At 63.2% G+C, this 17,354-nt stretch overlaps 2 protein-coding genes across 3 annotated transcripts in view; one reads left to right on the top strand and one right to left on the bottom strand.

The window, feature by feature from the left end:
- C21H7orf50 (chromosome 21 C7orf50 homolog) overlaps window positions 1–17,354 on the bottom strand; it is a 109,670-nt gene that overhangs the window by 28,426 nt on the left and 63,890 nt on the right. The gene's annotated exons all lie outside the window — the stretch shown is intronic.
- On the top strand, window positions 632–7,882 carry GPR146 (G protein-coupled receptor 146). Of its 2 annotated transcripts, none has more exons than XM_037814082.1 (2): window positions 632–664; window positions 4,405–7,882. In XM_037814082.1, exon 2 carries the CDS (start codon window positions 4,656–4,658, stop codon window positions 5,643–5,645), a length of 990 nt encoding a protein of 329 aa, XP_037670010.1. In that variant the 5' UTR covers window positions 632–664; window positions 4,405–4,655; the 3' UTR covers window positions 5,646–7,882. The 2 variants fall into 2 exon arrangements, with proteins under 2 accessions (XP_037670010.1, XP_037670009.1); XM_037814081.1 differs by having other exon boundaries at window positions 633–664; window positions 4,622–7,882.

The following is a 17,354-nucleotide window of genomic DNA, read 5'->3' as shown; positions in this document are numbered from 1 at the left end:
GGTCAGCCCCCACCACTTGGCAGAGCAGCATCGCACCAGGCAACCTTGCACTTGGGATTTCAGAAACATGTTCTTGGATCCAGAACCAGCACATGCTGCCGGGGGTGCCGGATCCCCAGATAGGCCCGGGCGTAGCTCAATGCTCTTGTTCTTTTAACTTTCCCAGCGTTTAATCACAAGGAGGCCACGCTGTCAATCTGGCTGCAAACAAGTCACTGTCTCTTCAAGTGGCTTCCTTGGGCTGGCTCACTTTATGAAGAAATCCTTAAACCAGGAAGCGTGGGGATAGGGGATGTGGAAACGGCCACAGATGGGGGACAGAAGGGAGAGCAGGTGTACCCGGAGGGAGCAGACTGCAGGGCCCCTTCCCCTGGCGTAGGAGGGCTGAACCCTGCAGGTTAGAGCCGCTGTGACTCAGCAAACAGGCCTCAGGAAGTGACCGGCAGGGAGCGTCCCCAGCTGGCTCCTGGGGGGAGCCCCGGTGCAGATCCCAGCCTGAAGGCATCCCGTTATGTAACCCCAGAGCCCCCACCTGTGCCCCTGGACTCCCGACCTGCTGGGCAGCTGAGAGGGCGGGGCGGCCGTGTGTCCACAGGCCGGGCAGGCAGTCACGTGCCCAGAGGCCGGGGTCATCCTGTCTGCAGAGCCCAGCAGCCGCAAGCCGGTGAGTGGGGCCAGGCTCAGAGGGGAGCCCCAGGGGATGGGGGGCCCACGCTGGGCACCCCCAGTGTCCCGAGCTCTGGTGCTGCCCCCTGCATGGGGCACTCAGCTGGGACGGGGGCTGGCAGGCAGCCAGGGGGCGGCCGCAGTGACCCGTGGACACGCACTGGCCTCGGCCACTCTGGGAGTCCTGGTGACTGCCCCGGCCACGATGAAAATGTTTTAATGAGTTCTGAAACTTCAAGCCAGGGGAGATCAGCCTATTGTTGGTTGTCCTGGCCAGCAAATGGGAAAAGAAAACCCCTGCAGCATGGAAAAGCTCCTTAAGAGCTCAGAAGGAAAGCAAAGCCCTTCAGCCTCCAAATACCCATCACGCCACGGAGGTGCGGCCTTTGTCTGCCCGGCCTCTGCCAAGGAAAGCCCACCTGTGGGGAGGGCCCGGCGGAGAGAACCTTAGAAACGCCGGTACTTGCTTCTGGGGTCACCTTTCCTGCCCCCTCCCCTCTGGCTGAGACCTCCCCTCCGCCCTGAAGCAGCCCTGGGCCCCACTGAGCAGGACCCCCACCCCCTCCTCGGGAGCTTTGGCATCTGGCAGAGGACACCACAGTGGCAGCAAACAGCTGTTTATGCTTAACCTGGGTGAGCAGCAGTGTTATCACTCGATGGGGGACCTTCTGCGGGGGAAACCAGGTGCAGGGCCTCCCCACCCGGGCCCTGCAGAGTGCCCCGGAGAGCTGCCAAGCCAGACCCCGGCTGAGGGAAGCCTGTGGAGACAGCTGCTTCCAGGGGTGACGGCTCTGGTGTGCTGAGGGCTCGCTCTGGGCCATTCCACGGACAGGAAACCGGGGCCAGCGGGAGCAGCCCGCCGGGGAGCACAGCTAGGGGCTACAGGGGAGTGGGGGGCGGGACGTGAGGACCAAAGCCAGTGGGCGTCCCTGGGACTCCTGAGCACCTGGTGGGGTGGGAGTAAAAACCGAGTGTACCTGCTTTATAACGGACGAATACTCTGTGACATGCCCACAAAGACGCTGGCCGGGAGACACGCTGTGGGAGCCACACTCACCGCCCAGCCCCGGGGCTGTCAGGTGGAACCTGGACGGTAACTGACCACCTGGCCCACTAGCGACCCACTAGTGACCTCTGGACAACACACCTCAGGGACCTGGAAGGCACGCTTCAGTTTTAAAAAATGCCTTTGCGTGCGTGTGTGTGTACATATGTGTGCATGTGTGCACATCTGTGTGTATGTGTGTATACTGTGTCCGAGGACCTGACAATCGCGGTACATGGTTCTCCGTGGTTCCTGCTTACTGTCCCAGCCGGCAGCAAATTGGAGCCCTCCGGGCTCGGGCCGGGAGTTCGTGAACCAGCTCCTGTGACTGGTGGCACCGGCTGCACCCGGCTGCACAGCCTCCGAGGCCCGGGCCGTGAGCCAGCAGTCAGGTGGGAGCACGGGGGGCCCCGGCCTGCAGAGTGAAAAGGTGGCTTTCCCTCTAAAAGGGGCCGAAGGAGCAGCTGCCCAGGGCCGGTCCCTCGGGGTGGGTCATGCACTCAGGGCAGAGGGAGACGAGGTGAGTGGGGGCTGCACCCAGAGGGCCAGCCTGTGGCCCCCAGCCCCCACATACACCGAAGCCTGAGTTTTCCATTTTTATTTAGAACCAAGGCAGGCGCAGGGAAGCAACCGTTGCACTAGGCCACACGTGCAAAGTGGGAAACCCTGCCGGTGCCTCCCAGGAAGGAACCACCACCGCGTAAGATCTCACAGTCCCAGGCTTCCCTGCAGGTGGGAACATACCTCGTTAAAGGCCAGGGGGTCGGGGGTCATGGCCCCGACGGGGCGCCAGGCTGGCCCGGAGTCTGAGATGGGGGCCTTGGGTTTCCTAGGAGTTGTTTTTATGGCTTCCCCCTGGTCTCGTGTACCCAAAGGGGCATTCAGCTTCAAACCAAGTCAGAGAGCAAAAGAGCCCCACAGCAAAGGAACGCATGTCACAGCTCCTTCCTGAGAAGCAAAGCCCAGGCCCAGTGCTGGTGCCTGCTCCCCAGCCAAGCCCCGAAGGTCCCGGCTCAGCCCAGCAGAGCCCTCCTGGAGCCAGGAGGTTTGCTCTTGGACATGAGAAGACTCAAAAACACAGGGAGGAACCAGCCAAGAGGGGCGGCCCCAGGTCAGGGTCAGACGTCCTCTGCTCTCCCCAAGGGGCACACCCCATGGGGACCTGCAGGTTAGGGGAGGAATATTCTTGGGGTTCCTCCTTTAAAGCTGCTCCCACTTCACCAGGCCCCAAGTGCAGGCCCATGGCCCCCAATGGCCCCGACCTGCCCCGTGGAGTGACTTGACGGAAACCCCTGCCCCGAGGGGGCCGTGGGAGACGCAGACCCCAGAGGGGCTCCTGGGAGAAAATGCCCCCCGCCCCGAGCCTGAGTCCTCACAACTGTCCCCTCTGATGCGAGGGCTGCCACCCCCAGGCCTTGCTGGAGGGTGCCAGAGAGAGGCGGTAGGCAGTGGACCCAGCGCGAGCACCGTGGGCGCACGATGGGGTTGGTGTGTGTGTCACCGGCGCCTGAGTGCACAGACCTGAACGTGGGCCACGAAGCTCCTTCCGCCGACCACCGCCTGCCCCTTGCGATGGCCTTGGAAGGCGCCGGCCCCTCCTCTCGGACACTGGTGGCCTCGGCACAGGCGCCTCGGCTCTGGGAGATGGGCGTTTGCTTCTCCCACATTTGGCTGACTTTCCCCTTGTGCCGAAAGCAGGAGGTCCATCGGGCCAATCCTGTTTTGAGCATCTGGTCTCCCCGAAGACGGAGGACGCCTCTGAGGCTGCGCTCAGGCGAGAAGGCACGCAGCCGCCCGCCCCGCGCCGCTTCAGGCGCTGCTGCCTCCGGACAACTCCGCGGCTGGGACGGAGACGCCCTCCGCTGCCTGAGTGCCCCAGCAGGGCGGGAGCGGGGCGCCCGTGCTGACCAGGCCCTGACCTCGGCCGCGCTCAGGAAACCGCGCCAAGGGCCCCTCTTGGGTGGGAGAGCGCCTACTCAGGGCCCCAGGAAGAGGCAGTGCTCCGAGGTGACCTCTCAGACGCGACTCTCAGATGTAGGGGGTCTTCTTCCGAGAGCAGGTCCCCCCCCAGGCTCCGTCCACACCCCCACGCTCAGGTCACGCCGGCTCACGCATGCCCAAGCCGCAGCAGCAGCTGCCGCCACACTCGCCCACAAGCCCCGCAGGGTCCCCCGCCACGCCCGGCACCTGCCAGCGGCTGAGGGCAGGCAGGGAGAGGGTCGGGGCCCGCGTCAGGCCGAAGCACCGTGGCGCTCCCGGGTGGCCTGTGGCCGGGGTGGGTTTCTGGCAGCCAGCCTGGTCCAAAGGGCAGGGAGAGGGGGTTTTAGAAACTCAGGGGAGACTCCGGAGCATGGCGGAGTCAACAGCTTGGGCCCACGGGATTCTCAGGGGCACTGGAAGGCTTGCAATGGCCGCGGCACAGCCGGGCCCACCCTGCAGGCCGCCATTCTGCAGGGGCCAAGGCAGCAGTCCCCTCCCAGCACACGCCGCTTGTGTGACCCTGGGGCCACCACCTGTGCAGGTGACAACCACCTGGGCACAGCTCACCAGGTGCCCGCCCAGCTGCCAACAGCCCCACCCAGGGGCGTGACCTGTGGATCCCACTATCCAGGAAAGAGGCCAGGACTAGGGTTGGCTGTGGAAGCTTCCTGAGAGCACATTGGGTAGTCACCCACCCCTCCAATTCCTTTCAGAAACCTCCTGAGGGAGACTAAACGCAGCCATTAAGAAAGTGCAGGACCGAGAACGTCCCAGCCATACAAGGCTGCCCTGGACGCACAGTTCTGGTGACATCCTCAGCCCCCACGCACAGGGGGCACCCCATCCTCCAGGCAGCAGGCCCTGTGGCCTCCACACCTCCGGGAGCCTCTCAGGCTCGCTCTGACCTCCTGTCCCTTCTCGTCCCTGCAGGACGCCACGTGAGGGCAGAGCGGGCCCGGCCGCCATGTGGGTCTGCGACCCCTCCAACGGCACGGGGCAGCCCCTCTGCCCAGATGCCCCCCTTGTGCTGTCCACCCTCTCCCTGCTCTACCTGCTGCTTGGCCTGCCCATCGGCCTCGGGTGCAATGCGCTGCTGGTCCTCGCCAACCTGTGTGCGTCCAGCGCCATGACCATGCCTGACGTCTATTTTGTGAACATGGCCATCGCGGGCCTCGTCATCAGCGCACTGGCTCCAGCGCAGCTGCTGGGGCTGGCGGGCTGGGGCTGGGCCCTGTGGAGCCCGAGCAGTGAGGCTGGCCTGGCGCTGCTGGCCCTCTTCAACGTGTCCTCGCTGGTGACCATGTACTGTGCGGCCCTGCTCAGCCTGGACTACTACATTGCACGGGCGCTGCCGCGCGCCCCCACAGCCAGTGTGCACAACGCCAGGCATGTGTGCGGCTTCGTCTGGGGCAGCGCACTGCTCACCAGCTTCTCCTCTCTGCTCTTCCACATCTGCAGCCGCGTGTCCTCGAGTGCCTCTGAGTGCGCTGAGCTGCAGAGCGCACAGGCTGCTGACGCCATCATGGTGCTCATTGGCTATGCTGTGCCCGCCGTGGCTGTGCTCTACGCACTCATGCGCATCCTGCGCCTGCAGAGAGAGGCCATGACACTGGACGGCGATGTGGACAGGCTGGACCCGTCGGCGCACAATCTCCTGATGGCCACGCTGGGCACGCAGTTCGGGCTGTGGACACCGTACTACCTGGGCCTGATGGGGCACGTGCTCCTGGCCTGGCAGGGGAGGCCCCTGGATGGGCGCTCCCTGGGGGCCCTGCAGCTTGCACGGGGCCTGTCCCAGCTCCTGGCCTTCTGCAGCGGCTTCGTGCTGCCACTCCTCTACCGCTCCTTCAATGAGAGCTTCCCCGGCAAAGTGCGGAGGCTGAGGAAACAGCTGGGGTGCAGGCCCCGGCACAGCCCCCAGGACCAGGGTGGGGTGCAGCAGGTGGTGACGTAGCCAGCCCCTGGGGCTCGCGCGCCCTTGGCCCTGACAGGACGGCCACTGCAGGCTGCAGCTGGTGGACAGCAGACAGCCCCGGGACACGAGGACAGAGGGGGCTGCAGGAGTCGGTGTGGACACAGCACGGCATTCCGCAGACGCTCTGCTGCTTTCTCCCCTGGGAAGAGAAGCTCCAACCAGGAGTGCTGGGGCGTCACTCTCGGAAGTCTGGAGAGGCCCCTGCGGGCGCCGCGCTCTCGGTCCTGTCCTCCCCACAGCATCTTGCTCCCCACACCTCCCCCTTTTCTTTTAACACAGAGATGATTGATAGGGAAAAATGAAGGAAACAGCAGAGAAGCGTGCAGATGGGCCACCAGGGCCCCTGACCCCACCCACAGCACGGGCTAAAGAGCCACGTCGGCTGCACCCACTCGAAACGGGCTTCGGTCACACACAGAGGGGTCACGGAAGTGGGTCCACGGGAAAGGGGCCTTCCGGCTGCTCCTCGGCAATGGCACCGGCCCCTCCATCCCCTCAGCCCACAGCAGCGGGTTCCCTTGCCTGGGGAGCGTCTGCCTCCAAAATCAACTCCCCAACATGGGCGCAAAATTAGAGGAAGAGAGCGTGCTGCCAGGGCTTCAAGCCTGGTGTGAGAACTGCCGGCCCAGGAGAGCTGGTGGACTCCGGCGACTGAGGACACCGGGGACGGCCCCCCACATGGACTGGGCACCCCCGTTCACCCTGCAGGGCCACCCAGCCCTGGCTGCTCTGGCCGTGTCACTGTCAGCCGTGCTGGGAACACAGGTGAGGCGCACCCAGAACCGGGGCCTCACCGTCCCCCTCCACACTGGGTCCCACTCGTGGTCCCCCCCCCAGGGTCCGGCCAGAACAGGATGCGCAGCCTGAGTTCCCTGCAATATCTTATGATGTACAACACGCATCCCCGCAAAGGAACGACGTGGCCGAGTCAGCCTGTGCGAAGAAGCAGAACCTCTGCCAGATGCCGTGTCCCTGCTGCCACCTCCACCCTGCCGGCCACGAGCCCTGGGGCACGCTCCAGAGGCTGAACCGGCTTGGGGTTTCTGGGCACTTCTGGCCATGAAACGCTGTGTGCTAAAGGCAGAGCCACCTCATTAGCAGCTCCGGGATCTTCAGATTGTGCCATGATTTCTTTTCCAATCTGCAAAGCCTCGGGCCTGGCTTTTCCTCTCACTTCTCCAGTTCCGGCACATGGAGTGTGACCAGAAGTGACCGTGGGGTGAGATGCTTGGGGCTCCCACCTCGTGACCTCTGCACACACTGTCTGCCGGGGGAATGATGGCTGCAATCCCCCAGACCCCGGCCAGCCAGAGCGAGCCGCGGGCTGTGGAGGCCCCCAGCTCTTTAATTCTCCCCTCGGGCGTGCAGCCCTAAGAACCCAGGTCAACACGCAGGAAACCCTTACGGCCACAGGGGTGTGGGGATGGGGCTGGCCTCTACGGTTCTCGTCTAAAATAAAAGCCCCTTTTCCTGCTGATACTGCCCACCCCTTTGCTCCAGGACAGAGAGGCCCAGGAGAGGGGCCGGCTCCCAAAGGCACAGGGTGGGCAGATGCCAGGGCCCCTGCCACAGCCTTTGGGACCTCGGGGCAAACTGGTCCTGCCCGGAGCACTTTCCTCCTCAGCAGCTCCGTCTGCAACCATCTGAGCTCTGTCCAACTCGGGGACCCGGGAGGACCCAAAGAGGGGCAGTGGGGCCCTCACCAGATCTCTGGGTCCAGAGACTGACACGCAATTTGCTGTCAGCAGGAACCCCAGCTGCGGCCCCCTCCCTCTGGCCGCCACCTCTGGTGGCCGTGGGGCTGCAGAGCGGCCGCCCAGGAGAGGCCGCGCCCCACAGGGCCCACTCCTCCACCTGGCACGGAGACCCCTGGCCCTGGGCCCCTCCACAGCCCGCACTCCAGCCTTCTCCGGACCTGACTTCCCAGCAGGCTGAGTGGCCTGCCCTTCACTCCAGCTTTGCCCGCTTGTATTCCTGCTTCCCATGTGAGCTGCCAAAAACTGGGAAGAATTTTGAGCTCTTCAGAGAAGAATGAGAAGCTATTTGGGAAAAGCCAAGGTAAAGTGTGAGACTGATCCTGTATTTCTTGAAATGAGTTTCAAGGCACCAGGACACAAGCTTTTCAATGTTTTAGGTCCCAAGGTCATCAATTTTGCTAGCAAAACTCCCTGACTATTACAGTTTAAGAAATAAATTATCTTAGTTTTGTTTATTCACAAAAACTCATCTGCCTTGCCATGCTTCATTATTTAAGTTTCCAGTAAGCAAGATTAATCTTGGCTTACCTCACGGATGTTATAAAATTCAGTGCAGAGGGGCCTAAGAAAACTATTGCTAACTGTGGCTGATATATCAAGAAAACAAACAATTGTATTAACATTTACACTGTTAAATCATGTGTCAAGTTCTTGAAATTTAAAATCAATTGGCAAAACTGTCAATTCCGAACCTGTTTACCCAGTTCTGTCTATGAGGAAGAGAAAATCTTATGGGAAAGAAATTACACATTTGAAGACTGTCCATTTATTAAGTTATCTGATAGTTATTACCCAATTTCTGAATTCTTAAAACGTGCGTTTCTAGGAGCATGTGGCGTACATTACAAAACCAGCAGAGACGCCACGATCAGCAGAATGGCCGGTAGGAGCCACGCATTTGTCAGTTCCTCCTCCGCAGCTCCTCAACCGAGATGCAGCAAGGTAGCAAACCCAAGGGTCTCGCACGCCTGAGGGTCTCACACACCGGAGTCTTGCACACCTGTCTCGCACACCCAATCCTCACACTCCAGAGTCTCGCGTGCCTGAGTCACATGCCCAAAGGTCTTGCATGCCCGAGAGTCTCGCACACCTGAGTCTTGCAAGCCTGTCTCACACGCCCAATTCTCACACCTGAGAGCCTTGCATACCAATGTCACCAGACGCCACAAAGGGCCAGCAGAACAGGCTTGACAACTCACAAACTTCTTCCCGGAAAATAAAACCACGGGCCGACCAGACCGCTGGGCGTTCCCAGCCCTGAGAAGAGACTGGGGTGTCCTGGCACGAGTGGCTCTCTCTGCTGCCCCCATGCATGGCCTGCGTGGCCCACGGCCAACACGGAGCTGCACATGCAGTGCACAGGCACAACCAAGAGCTGAGCAATCCCAGGGGCTGCCTAGGAAACGCTGCACATCAACAAGGGAAGTGCAGGAGAGAGGAGGAGTGCGTGGACGCCACACCATCTGGAGAAAGCATTGTCGGGAGGCTGTGGTACCCGTGACCTTTCTCCAGACACAAGACAAGGCCAGGAGCCCATGCGGCATCAGCGCAGAGGCTCGGTCAGTTCTTGTGCTGCTCACAGAACCGTCTGATGGCCAGAAAAGTGCCTGCCGCCGGCTTCACTGTGGCTGACCCCAGGCCCCCCAGGCCTCTGCCCACCTCCCTGCCCCCATGAGGAGCCCCAGGTGGGATGGAACCTCCCCAGGTGCAGGTCCCGCCCAGAGCTGACGGTGGTGCGTCCTGCACTGGGCAGCTCCAGCTGCTGGTGCCGGCTCTGTCTCGGGACCCCATGAGGACTCGGCCAGTAGCCACCCCAGGAGCAGCAGCGAGCAGCCGAGTGCTGGGCCAAGCACACGCAACCCCAGGCCTCCAGGCAGGCAGACGCGATGCTGTCACCCTGTGAGTGAGAAAGCTCAGCCACCTGCAGGACCGCTCGCTCCAGCGCTCCCCAAACAGCAGGGGCTCCTGGCTTTCAGAGGGGCCGACTCTGCAAACGGGAGGGTCTGGAGAGTTGCTGGGAAGGCGAGGCGCAGGCCAGGCCACCATCTGCCGTCATGACTCTGGGGCTCTCTCTCCCTCGTGTGTCTACAGTTTTGCTACCAGGTCATGTGTCCCTGAGAGAGGGAGCCAGCTCTCGCCCGTTTCCAGGCCTGATACCATCTTCACACTGTCTAACGCCACAGGCCGAGCACGTCACGGCACATCTCCCCTTTCACTGCACGAGGATGCTGGGCCCTGCACTGACCCCGGGTGCCCCCTCCCCTCCCCTCCCCTCTGCGAGCAGCAGGTGGGTGCAGGTGACCTGGGTGGACGTGAACAAGGACGGAGCAGAGAGTGAAGACGTCTGAGTAAGAACTGAGGCATGTGGGGTGGAAAGCCTGAAGGGGAACAAGAGGATGGCCAGAGACCCTCCGAAAATGCTGAGTTAGAGGAGAGAAGCTTCGTTTCTGCAGAACTTCATCACCTTCATTTGAAAGTTCCCCAAGCAGACACTTCGCAGCATTTTCCGGAGCCCCTTCTGCGGGGTTCCTCCATCCAGGCCTGCACGTGCCCACCTACCAGCCAAGGCGGAGCGCCAGCTCCGGGGCTTCAGAAGGGGCGGGGCGGGCACGTCCGACCACTGGGCGGTTCCCTATAAAGCCATCACGGCCCGCGGGCCCCTTGCCCTTTGCCCAGGAGCAGAGAAAACACACATTCCACTGGGCCTCCCGCAGGCATTCCGGGCAGCCGTGTTCTCAACAGTAGAAACCTGGAGACATCCAAATGCAGCCGGAGCCTCTCTGTCGGTGGGTGACGAGGAGGGGCCAGGGCCACGCTCAGCTGGGGTAGCGCCCAAGAAGGCCCAGGCCCAGCCTGGCCTCGTGATTGCCTCCAGAGGACGAGACGCTCAGCCCCAGGCAGGGGCATGCGGCAACGGCACTTGGGCAGGGGCTGGGGGAGGGATGGGAGCTTTCTGGAATGGCAGCGTGCTGCTGGCCCAGGTCTGCGCCTACGGACGCCGTTGAACTGGACACCGGGCACGTACGCATCCCCCGCTCTGTGGCGCGCACCTCAGTGAGAAAACAGCACCGCGAAAGCAGGGGCAGGGCTGGCCGGCAGCCCAGGCAAGGAGCCCTGAGGGCGAGTGGTGCCTTTTCCAAGGCCCCGGGGGGGCTCTCCTGCCAGGGCAGGCCCAGGGACTGAATGCACCCCCCGGCATCCCGATGGCTTGTACCCCAGGCAGCGAGGGGCACCTCCACCACACAAGGGGAGCCACGTGAGGACAAGGCCCGTGCCTGCTAAGGAATGTGCTAACAGCTCGGAAGACACTGCGGGTCTCGGTACGGGCGAGCTGTGGGGCCCCCTGCTGCACTGCCCCCCACTCTTCAGTAGACTCAGACCCCTCAAACGTCAGAACAGGCCGCTCTATGGGACACAGGCACATCGCAGGGTGTGAGGACAGACGTCCGCTCCACGGGGCAGAAGTGAGACTCCAGGAACAGACGCTTCCGTCTACAGTCAGTGGATTTTCAACAACCGATTTCCAAGAAGCTTCAGCTCTCCCTCCACGTGCCAGGAAGACTGGATACCCACACGCCAAAGGATGGACTCAACCCTGCTGCCCACAAGTTAATGCACATGTGGGTCTCTGAGCCAAGTGTACAACAACCCAAAGGAGGCGGGAGGAGGGCGGCGGCCCTGGCACGTGCACCTCCCCCTGGGCTGTCCCCCCCAGAGCCCCCGACGGGGACACGCTGTGCACACGCCACACGTGCCGAGCACAGACAGCAGCCTTGGTCCCCGCCCCAGGGAGGGCGACCAGGCACCGAGTGCATGGGGGGCGCCCAGAGTGGGCAGCAGAGCGTCCGGGAGGGGCAGGCCCCTACGTGTGCGTCCACGCCCCTCATTCCAGGGGCGAGGCGGCTGGTCTGGGTGGGCAGACGGCACGTCTGCTTCAGGCACTCGGCGAGCTGGGTGGACAAGCAGGGATTTTACCCCTTTCCCACCCCAGAGTCCCATCTGCGCCATCAGGGGTCAGTGCACCCAGGCCCGAGCCAACTCACACCCAGCCATCTGGGGGCCCAGGGCGGTAGCAAAGGAATAAGAGCTACCCTCACCCCCCAGCCGGATGCCGGCTCCTGTCCTGCCGGCATAGACAGGGACTCTGCACCGAGGAGGGATCCGTGCTGCAGGGGGAGACCCCCAACCACACCTGAAGCCCATGGCTGTGTTCTGTCATCGTCCTAGCGGGCCTCGGGGCCCCAGCAGAGGCGAGCAGGAAGAGGAGCACGTCCACAGACAGTGTCCAGGCCTCCCTGCCAGGCCCGAAGGCAATGAAGCATGTAAGGGCCCCAAGGGGGCAGGGGCCTCTGGACGCGCTGTCCCAGTCGGACTCAGAAGGCCGAGGGAGCACCCCCGCGGGCGGCGCCTCGTCACTGGGCACCCCCTTTCCTGGCCCACCACCAGGCCTTGCTTGGGTGGGCGCTCCCTGCTGGCACCACTCCCCCACCCGGGCCCAAGCTGGAGGCTCTGGCGGCTGACTCAGGGCTGGCCCCTCCCTGGAGCACAGGCCCGGAAGCCTCTATGCAATGGGCACCTCTGTAGGGTGTGTGGCCACTGGTTTCACAGCCAGGCACCCTTCTTCATGCCCCAAAAGCTGCAAGGAGAGCCAGCACGAGGGTCTGCACAGAAGCCCAGCCCTCCCACCGGGCAGTGTGTCCCGCTCGCGTCTGTGCTGTCTTGTTGGTAGCAAGTGACATGCTCTGTCGCCTTCCCCACCCTGTGACAAGCTCCAAAGCCGCTCCTACAGACCCTGGATCTGGGGACAGACGCCGCTGGATGGGTCTGGACTCTCGGGACCCTGCAGCGCCGTTTCAGGGCCTATGTGGTGAGGACACGTTGTAAGAACCGAGGGCAGCACCCCATCCCGGAGACTCTGGGCACCCCCGCTGGCCGAGGTCCCTGGCTGGCATCCCCACGGCCGGAAGCCAGAGTTCAGAAGGACCACACCTCAGGCTCCCGAGCAGGCCGGCCTGGGGCCCTGTGACCACTGCTGCCAGGCCGCCCTCCCTGGGAATGGGGCCCTCGCACCCCTGCTCGCTCCCTCCAATGGCTCCCTCCTGGGTGCTCACGGCGGGGGGGGGGGCTAAATGCCACCTGAGGCTGTCCTGACTTCCTGTCCTGAGCTCTCCTGCTTGGCAGGGAGGCAGAGCCCGAGGCAGGGCCACTCCGAGGATCCCGCGGCTGAGCGCCCCAAGGTAAAGGCGCTGGGGCAGCTTCCCTTCTGGCCAAGGCAGGTGCAGTGTGGTCCTGACCTCGCTGTTTGAGTGGGGCGCTCGGTCCCATCTTAAGTTGTGGGTGCTGCCTGCTCTCTGGGAGGGACGGGTTTGGGAAAGGACTGAGGTGCGGAACCCCCAGGAAAAGCACCAGGGCGAGCGGGTGTCCCAAGCAGCCCCCCCACCTGCGATCCCAGGGGTCTGCCCTTGGACACCGACCTGAGGACAAACCGGACATGGCTACAAATGCAGCGTGCGTGGTCTCTGAGACTTCAGCCCCGCTCCGGTTCTCCCTGCAGAGCTGAAGGTTTAGGTCAGGGAGGAGCAGGCGCGGGGGCAGGCCTCTGCGTAGGGAGCAGAGAGACGTCCGTCTCCGGCCTGGGGGGGAGCTGGGAGCGGCCTCCAGTACACAGGGCAGTGTGCCCTCTGCCCTCCTCGCTGGGAAGTCGAGGCGGCCACACACAGCCATGCACCCGCCACCCAGGGCCTCCTGTTCTCCCGCCAACTCTGCTGGCTTCTGATTTGCGAGGTTTAATCCATCAGAGAGCCTGGGGCAATTTAATGGCTGTGCAGTTTCCCTCTAAAAACCAAATTGTATTTATTCTACACATCGATTCCGTGAAAAGCTTGAATACAATGTGTTTTTCTGGCATTCAGCATTGGGAAAGGCCGAGCAGCCTGCACAGGCCCTCCATGTTGAGACTGACAGCGGCCAGAGCGCTGTGTGCGGAGCCTCAGGGGAACGCACCAGGTGGCGAACGAGAACGGCTGGTTCTCCCCCCGGCCGGCTGCCAGGGCCCAGGTGGGCAGAGCGCAGAGAGTGCAGAGGTGCGGACACGGGCCTGCCTGCCCCTCGGGGGCGCGTGGCCCGACTGGAGGGTCTCTGCGCAGAGGCGCGGGGCTGGGGCCACAGGGAGCAGCACCTGGGAGGGGCAGGGCCCTCCCTCCCCACCGCGCGCAGGGGGCGGTGCGATGGGAAGCCCGGGGGCCACAGAACCCCCCATGAGGGTGCAGGAGGGGAGGGGAGCCGCCCACCTTGCAGCCACGCCCCCTGGGGATGGGGTACAGCGCCCGTCGCTAGAAGGGAGGTGAGGGCCCTCCAGTTGCAAGGAGCTCTGGGGCTCCTGCGGTCCAGGGGTCAGTGTGGTGGAGTTGCCCCGCCTGTGGGGTCCTGCCCAGCTGCTCCCGCTGTGCCCCGTCCCAGTGGCCCCGACAGCCCCCTGGGCGCCCAGGCTCTTTGGCCATCGGGTTGGTGGGAGCAAGTGGCAAGGGCTGGGGGTGCAGTCTCCTCCAGGAGCCAGCCCCAGGGCGGGAGGAAGCAGGGCCACCCTCAGGCCGCCTGGGGAGGCAGGCCCTGCTCCCTGCCACAGGACTGATACTTGATGCCGTTTAATCCCACGGACCGGTTCCGTCCTGGCCCCACATGTCCCCGGGCGACGGACTCAGCCCAAGTCATGCCTCCCTGCCCACCAGCACCAGCGCAAGGCCAGCACCGGGACCACGGACCTCCCAGTGCCTGAGGCCCCATCATCCGGGGCAGCTATGTCCCTGGGCCCGCGGATAAACGAGCACGCGGCCTCCAGTGCGCACTAGAACAAAACTGCAAAGCTGCTGGCAGGGCCACTGGTTGCTCTTGGCAAACACCAAGCACCTCTGTGAACTGGCCTTGGCATGGATCTGTCCCCACCCGTCCAAGAGAGGCCTCTGGGGGCCCAGCACCCCTCCCACCCTCCAGGGGCCTCTGCCTTCACCTTCCCTGGGTCTGGGGCCCCCACACCCTCAGCTTACCCTCGGGCCCAGGGGCACCTCCTCAGGGGCCTTGGTGGCCCCTTCCCCAGGTACCCAGCAGCCCTTGCTGCCCCATGCAAGCAGGCGTCACGCTGCAGCGCAGACGGGGGCCTCCCTGTCTGATCAGGTGGTCCCTGGAGCAGAGGCCACACTGCCCCTGCCTCCCTCGGTGCCCTGGAAGGCTTGGGGAGGGGCTCGGCCAGCTCACTGAAGGGGCTGACGGGACCATCCTGCAGGCAGAAAGGGGTCCCGCATGAGCAATGTGGAAGTGGAGCAAAGGAGGCAGGAGATCCCCAGAGGGGTCTGGGACCCCCCTCACCAGGCTGGCTGTGGGGCCGGGACCCTGACATCCCCCCTGCCGGCAGGGCCTTGGTGCCTCTGCCCGGGACCATCCCCCCTGCCTGTGGGCCGCAGGGTCCCAACTGTGTGGCCTCACGGGGAAGGGGCTCCCTGCAGGTGAGACCTGTGCAACGCCTACCACAGACACGTGCTGAGGGGGCCCGATCCAGAGCAGAGCCGCCGCCTCAGCCGCCCCCACCCCCAGCCCAGAGCTGCCACAGGCTCCTCTGGGGCACCTGGCACTGGGGATACCCCCCAGCCCCCGAGCTGCCTCTCTAGGGGTAGGCATGTGTAGTGTGGTTCTCCCAGTGCAGCTCTGGGAGGGAAACGCGGTCCACAGCCAACCCGCCAAGGCGCTGGGTCCCAGGTGGAGAGAAAGGGTATCCCGGCCTCAGCTCAGCCAAGCCTGGTCCAAGCACGTCTCATGGGGGAGGAGCTGGGCAGTGTCTTGAATCAAAACAACATTTCCCCTTTATCACGGTTCTTAAACCCCAGCCACTGTGAAGGAACAGGATGCTGGGAAGCCTCTTCGGATTCCCAAAGGATGGCCGAGGACGACCCTCTGAGACCCTCTGCCAGGCAGGGACACGTGCCCTCCCGTCGGCACTGCGGGGTCAGGGCAGCGTGGGCGCCACGTCTCCTAGAGGCACTCACGAGAGAGAGAGGAGACCCTCTGCCAGGCAGGGACACGTGCCCTCCCGTCAGCACTGCGGGGTCAGGGCAGCGTGGCGATGCCCCCATGGCTCGTCAGCTGCAGCATGGGGCCACGTCTCCTAGAGGCACGCATGAGAGAGAGAAGGGACTCCCGCTTTGGAAGACTCAGAGAGCAAAATGAAAACTGTTTTCATCCTCATACTTGAACAAGGTTATTTTGCCCAATAACCAAAAAGTTCTGGAATTCGAGGGTCTCAGGACCTCCAGACAGGAGAGGAAAAGGGGGAGGAAGTGGGAATGCTGGAAGCCCCCCTCCGGCCACCCCGCAGGGCAGCAAGCAGTCCAGGCCAGGTGCACTGGGGCCCACCAGGGCAGGCAAGCTCTGAGGAGACCATGGAGAGCAGGGGGTGTGGGCCTGCGGCCCGGAGCCTCTGGTGGTCACCCCAGGGTGCCGTGCAGGGGGCCCCAGATTAATCCAGGTCCCGGGCCAGGCCGGGAGGAGCAGGAGCCTGACGCGGAAACGTGGAGCAAGGAGCTGAGTGCTAAAGGCCGGGTCCTGCCGGAGGGAAGAGGGACACTGGCTCCTTCTGAGAGGGCAGGAGTGGACCAGCCCCAAGGGGAGCCCCTCCCCAGAGACAGCCCAGCTCCCGCCACCAGATGAACACAGACTACATCTCCATATCCAGAACCCATTTTCGTGCACCCTCAGGGTGGTGCCCTGCAGACCTTTATGAGGGGGATCCCGAGAGAGCACGAGGTCTGAGGACGGCCCCGGGCGGCTGAGGCTACAGGGCTAGGACCAAGGGCCGTCAGGCGGGCAGCGGGCTTAAGGGCTCCTGTGGGCAGCCCCATTGACTCAGCTACTTCATTGCTCACAAAAAGAAACGTGGCAGAATCACGGAAAGAGAACCTTGGTCTCAAAGGCTTAGGCTGTTTCTGAGCATAAAAATAACGGGTGAACCACTTGGGGATGTTTGAATGGGGAAGGACCTACGACAGCTGACAACTCAAACAGCCGACAAACACCGTGGAAGTCCACGTTGGGGATCATCAGCACAGCTGCGACAACCACGCAGCCATCACAAAGGATAAACTGCAAGGAAAACCACGCAGAGCTGCGGGAAGCAGTTACTAAAACCACGTGCCGAGGAGAAGACACGGCCCTGGCAGTGGAAGGGAGCTTGCTGCAGCCACGTGAAGCACTCGTCTGCGACAGTCACCAGCCAGGAGAGAGCCGCCTCCGGGAAGGGGCTGAGCAAGGGGCACCTCCACGGGCCGGGCCCCTCCTGGGGCACAGTAGGAAACACAAATCCTCCTGACGGGGTGGGGGCTGCCTCTGGGGAAGCTGGGCCCAGGCTTTCTAGAATCATCCTGAAAGACTATTTAAGGAACCACAGCCAAAAGGCTGCTGTGAAAAACAGAATTCTCCTGGCTCTGGCCTGGGGGAGCTCCCCGGGGGGCAGCCCCTGACCTTAGTGGACCTCCAGCCTGGCTCCGAGAAGAGCCCCAGAAGCCCATGACCTTGGCCTGATGGTTCCTGAATCTTCCCAAGGAATCCAGGCTCAGGCAAGGAGCCTGTACTTTTGCTGGGGAGGCACTTTTGCTGGTGGGAATGCAAAACAGCACTGCACACTGGAACACAGTGTGGTGGCTTCTTATATAAAGCCAAAATAATAGGAACAGAAACCAGACCGCTGGCTGCCAGGGGCTGGGGTTGAGGGAGGGGCGGCCCAAGGAGATGCGGGCTCGGGGCTGCTGTGAACCCCACCGGGCAGAGATTCCCTGACTCTCTACATTTGCAGCGGACACCAAAAAGAGTCAATTCTGCTCCACACAAATTGTTAAAAATCATCATTAAAATGCGAACAGGTCCTGGGGCCAAATGGTCCAGGCTG

This window comes from Choloepus didactylus, chromosome 21 (genome assembly GCF_015220235.1).
Source record: "Choloepus didactylus isolate mChoDid1 chromosome 21, mChoDid1.pri, whole genome shotgun sequence".
Classification (NCBI taxonomy): domain Eukaryota; kingdom Metazoa; phylum Chordata; class Mammalia; order Pilosa; family Megalonychidae; genus Choloepus; species Choloepus didactylus.
The sequence above is the reverse complement of the archived record's forward strand: the minus strand, read 5'-3'. Positions and strand labels throughout refer to the sequence as shown.

Bases quoted from the DNA above. Each gene is read 5' to 3' on its own strand.
- GPR146 (XM_037814082.1), top strand. From the start codon at position 4,656: ATGTGGGTCTGCGACCCCTCCAACGGCACGGGGCAGCCCCTCTGCCCA.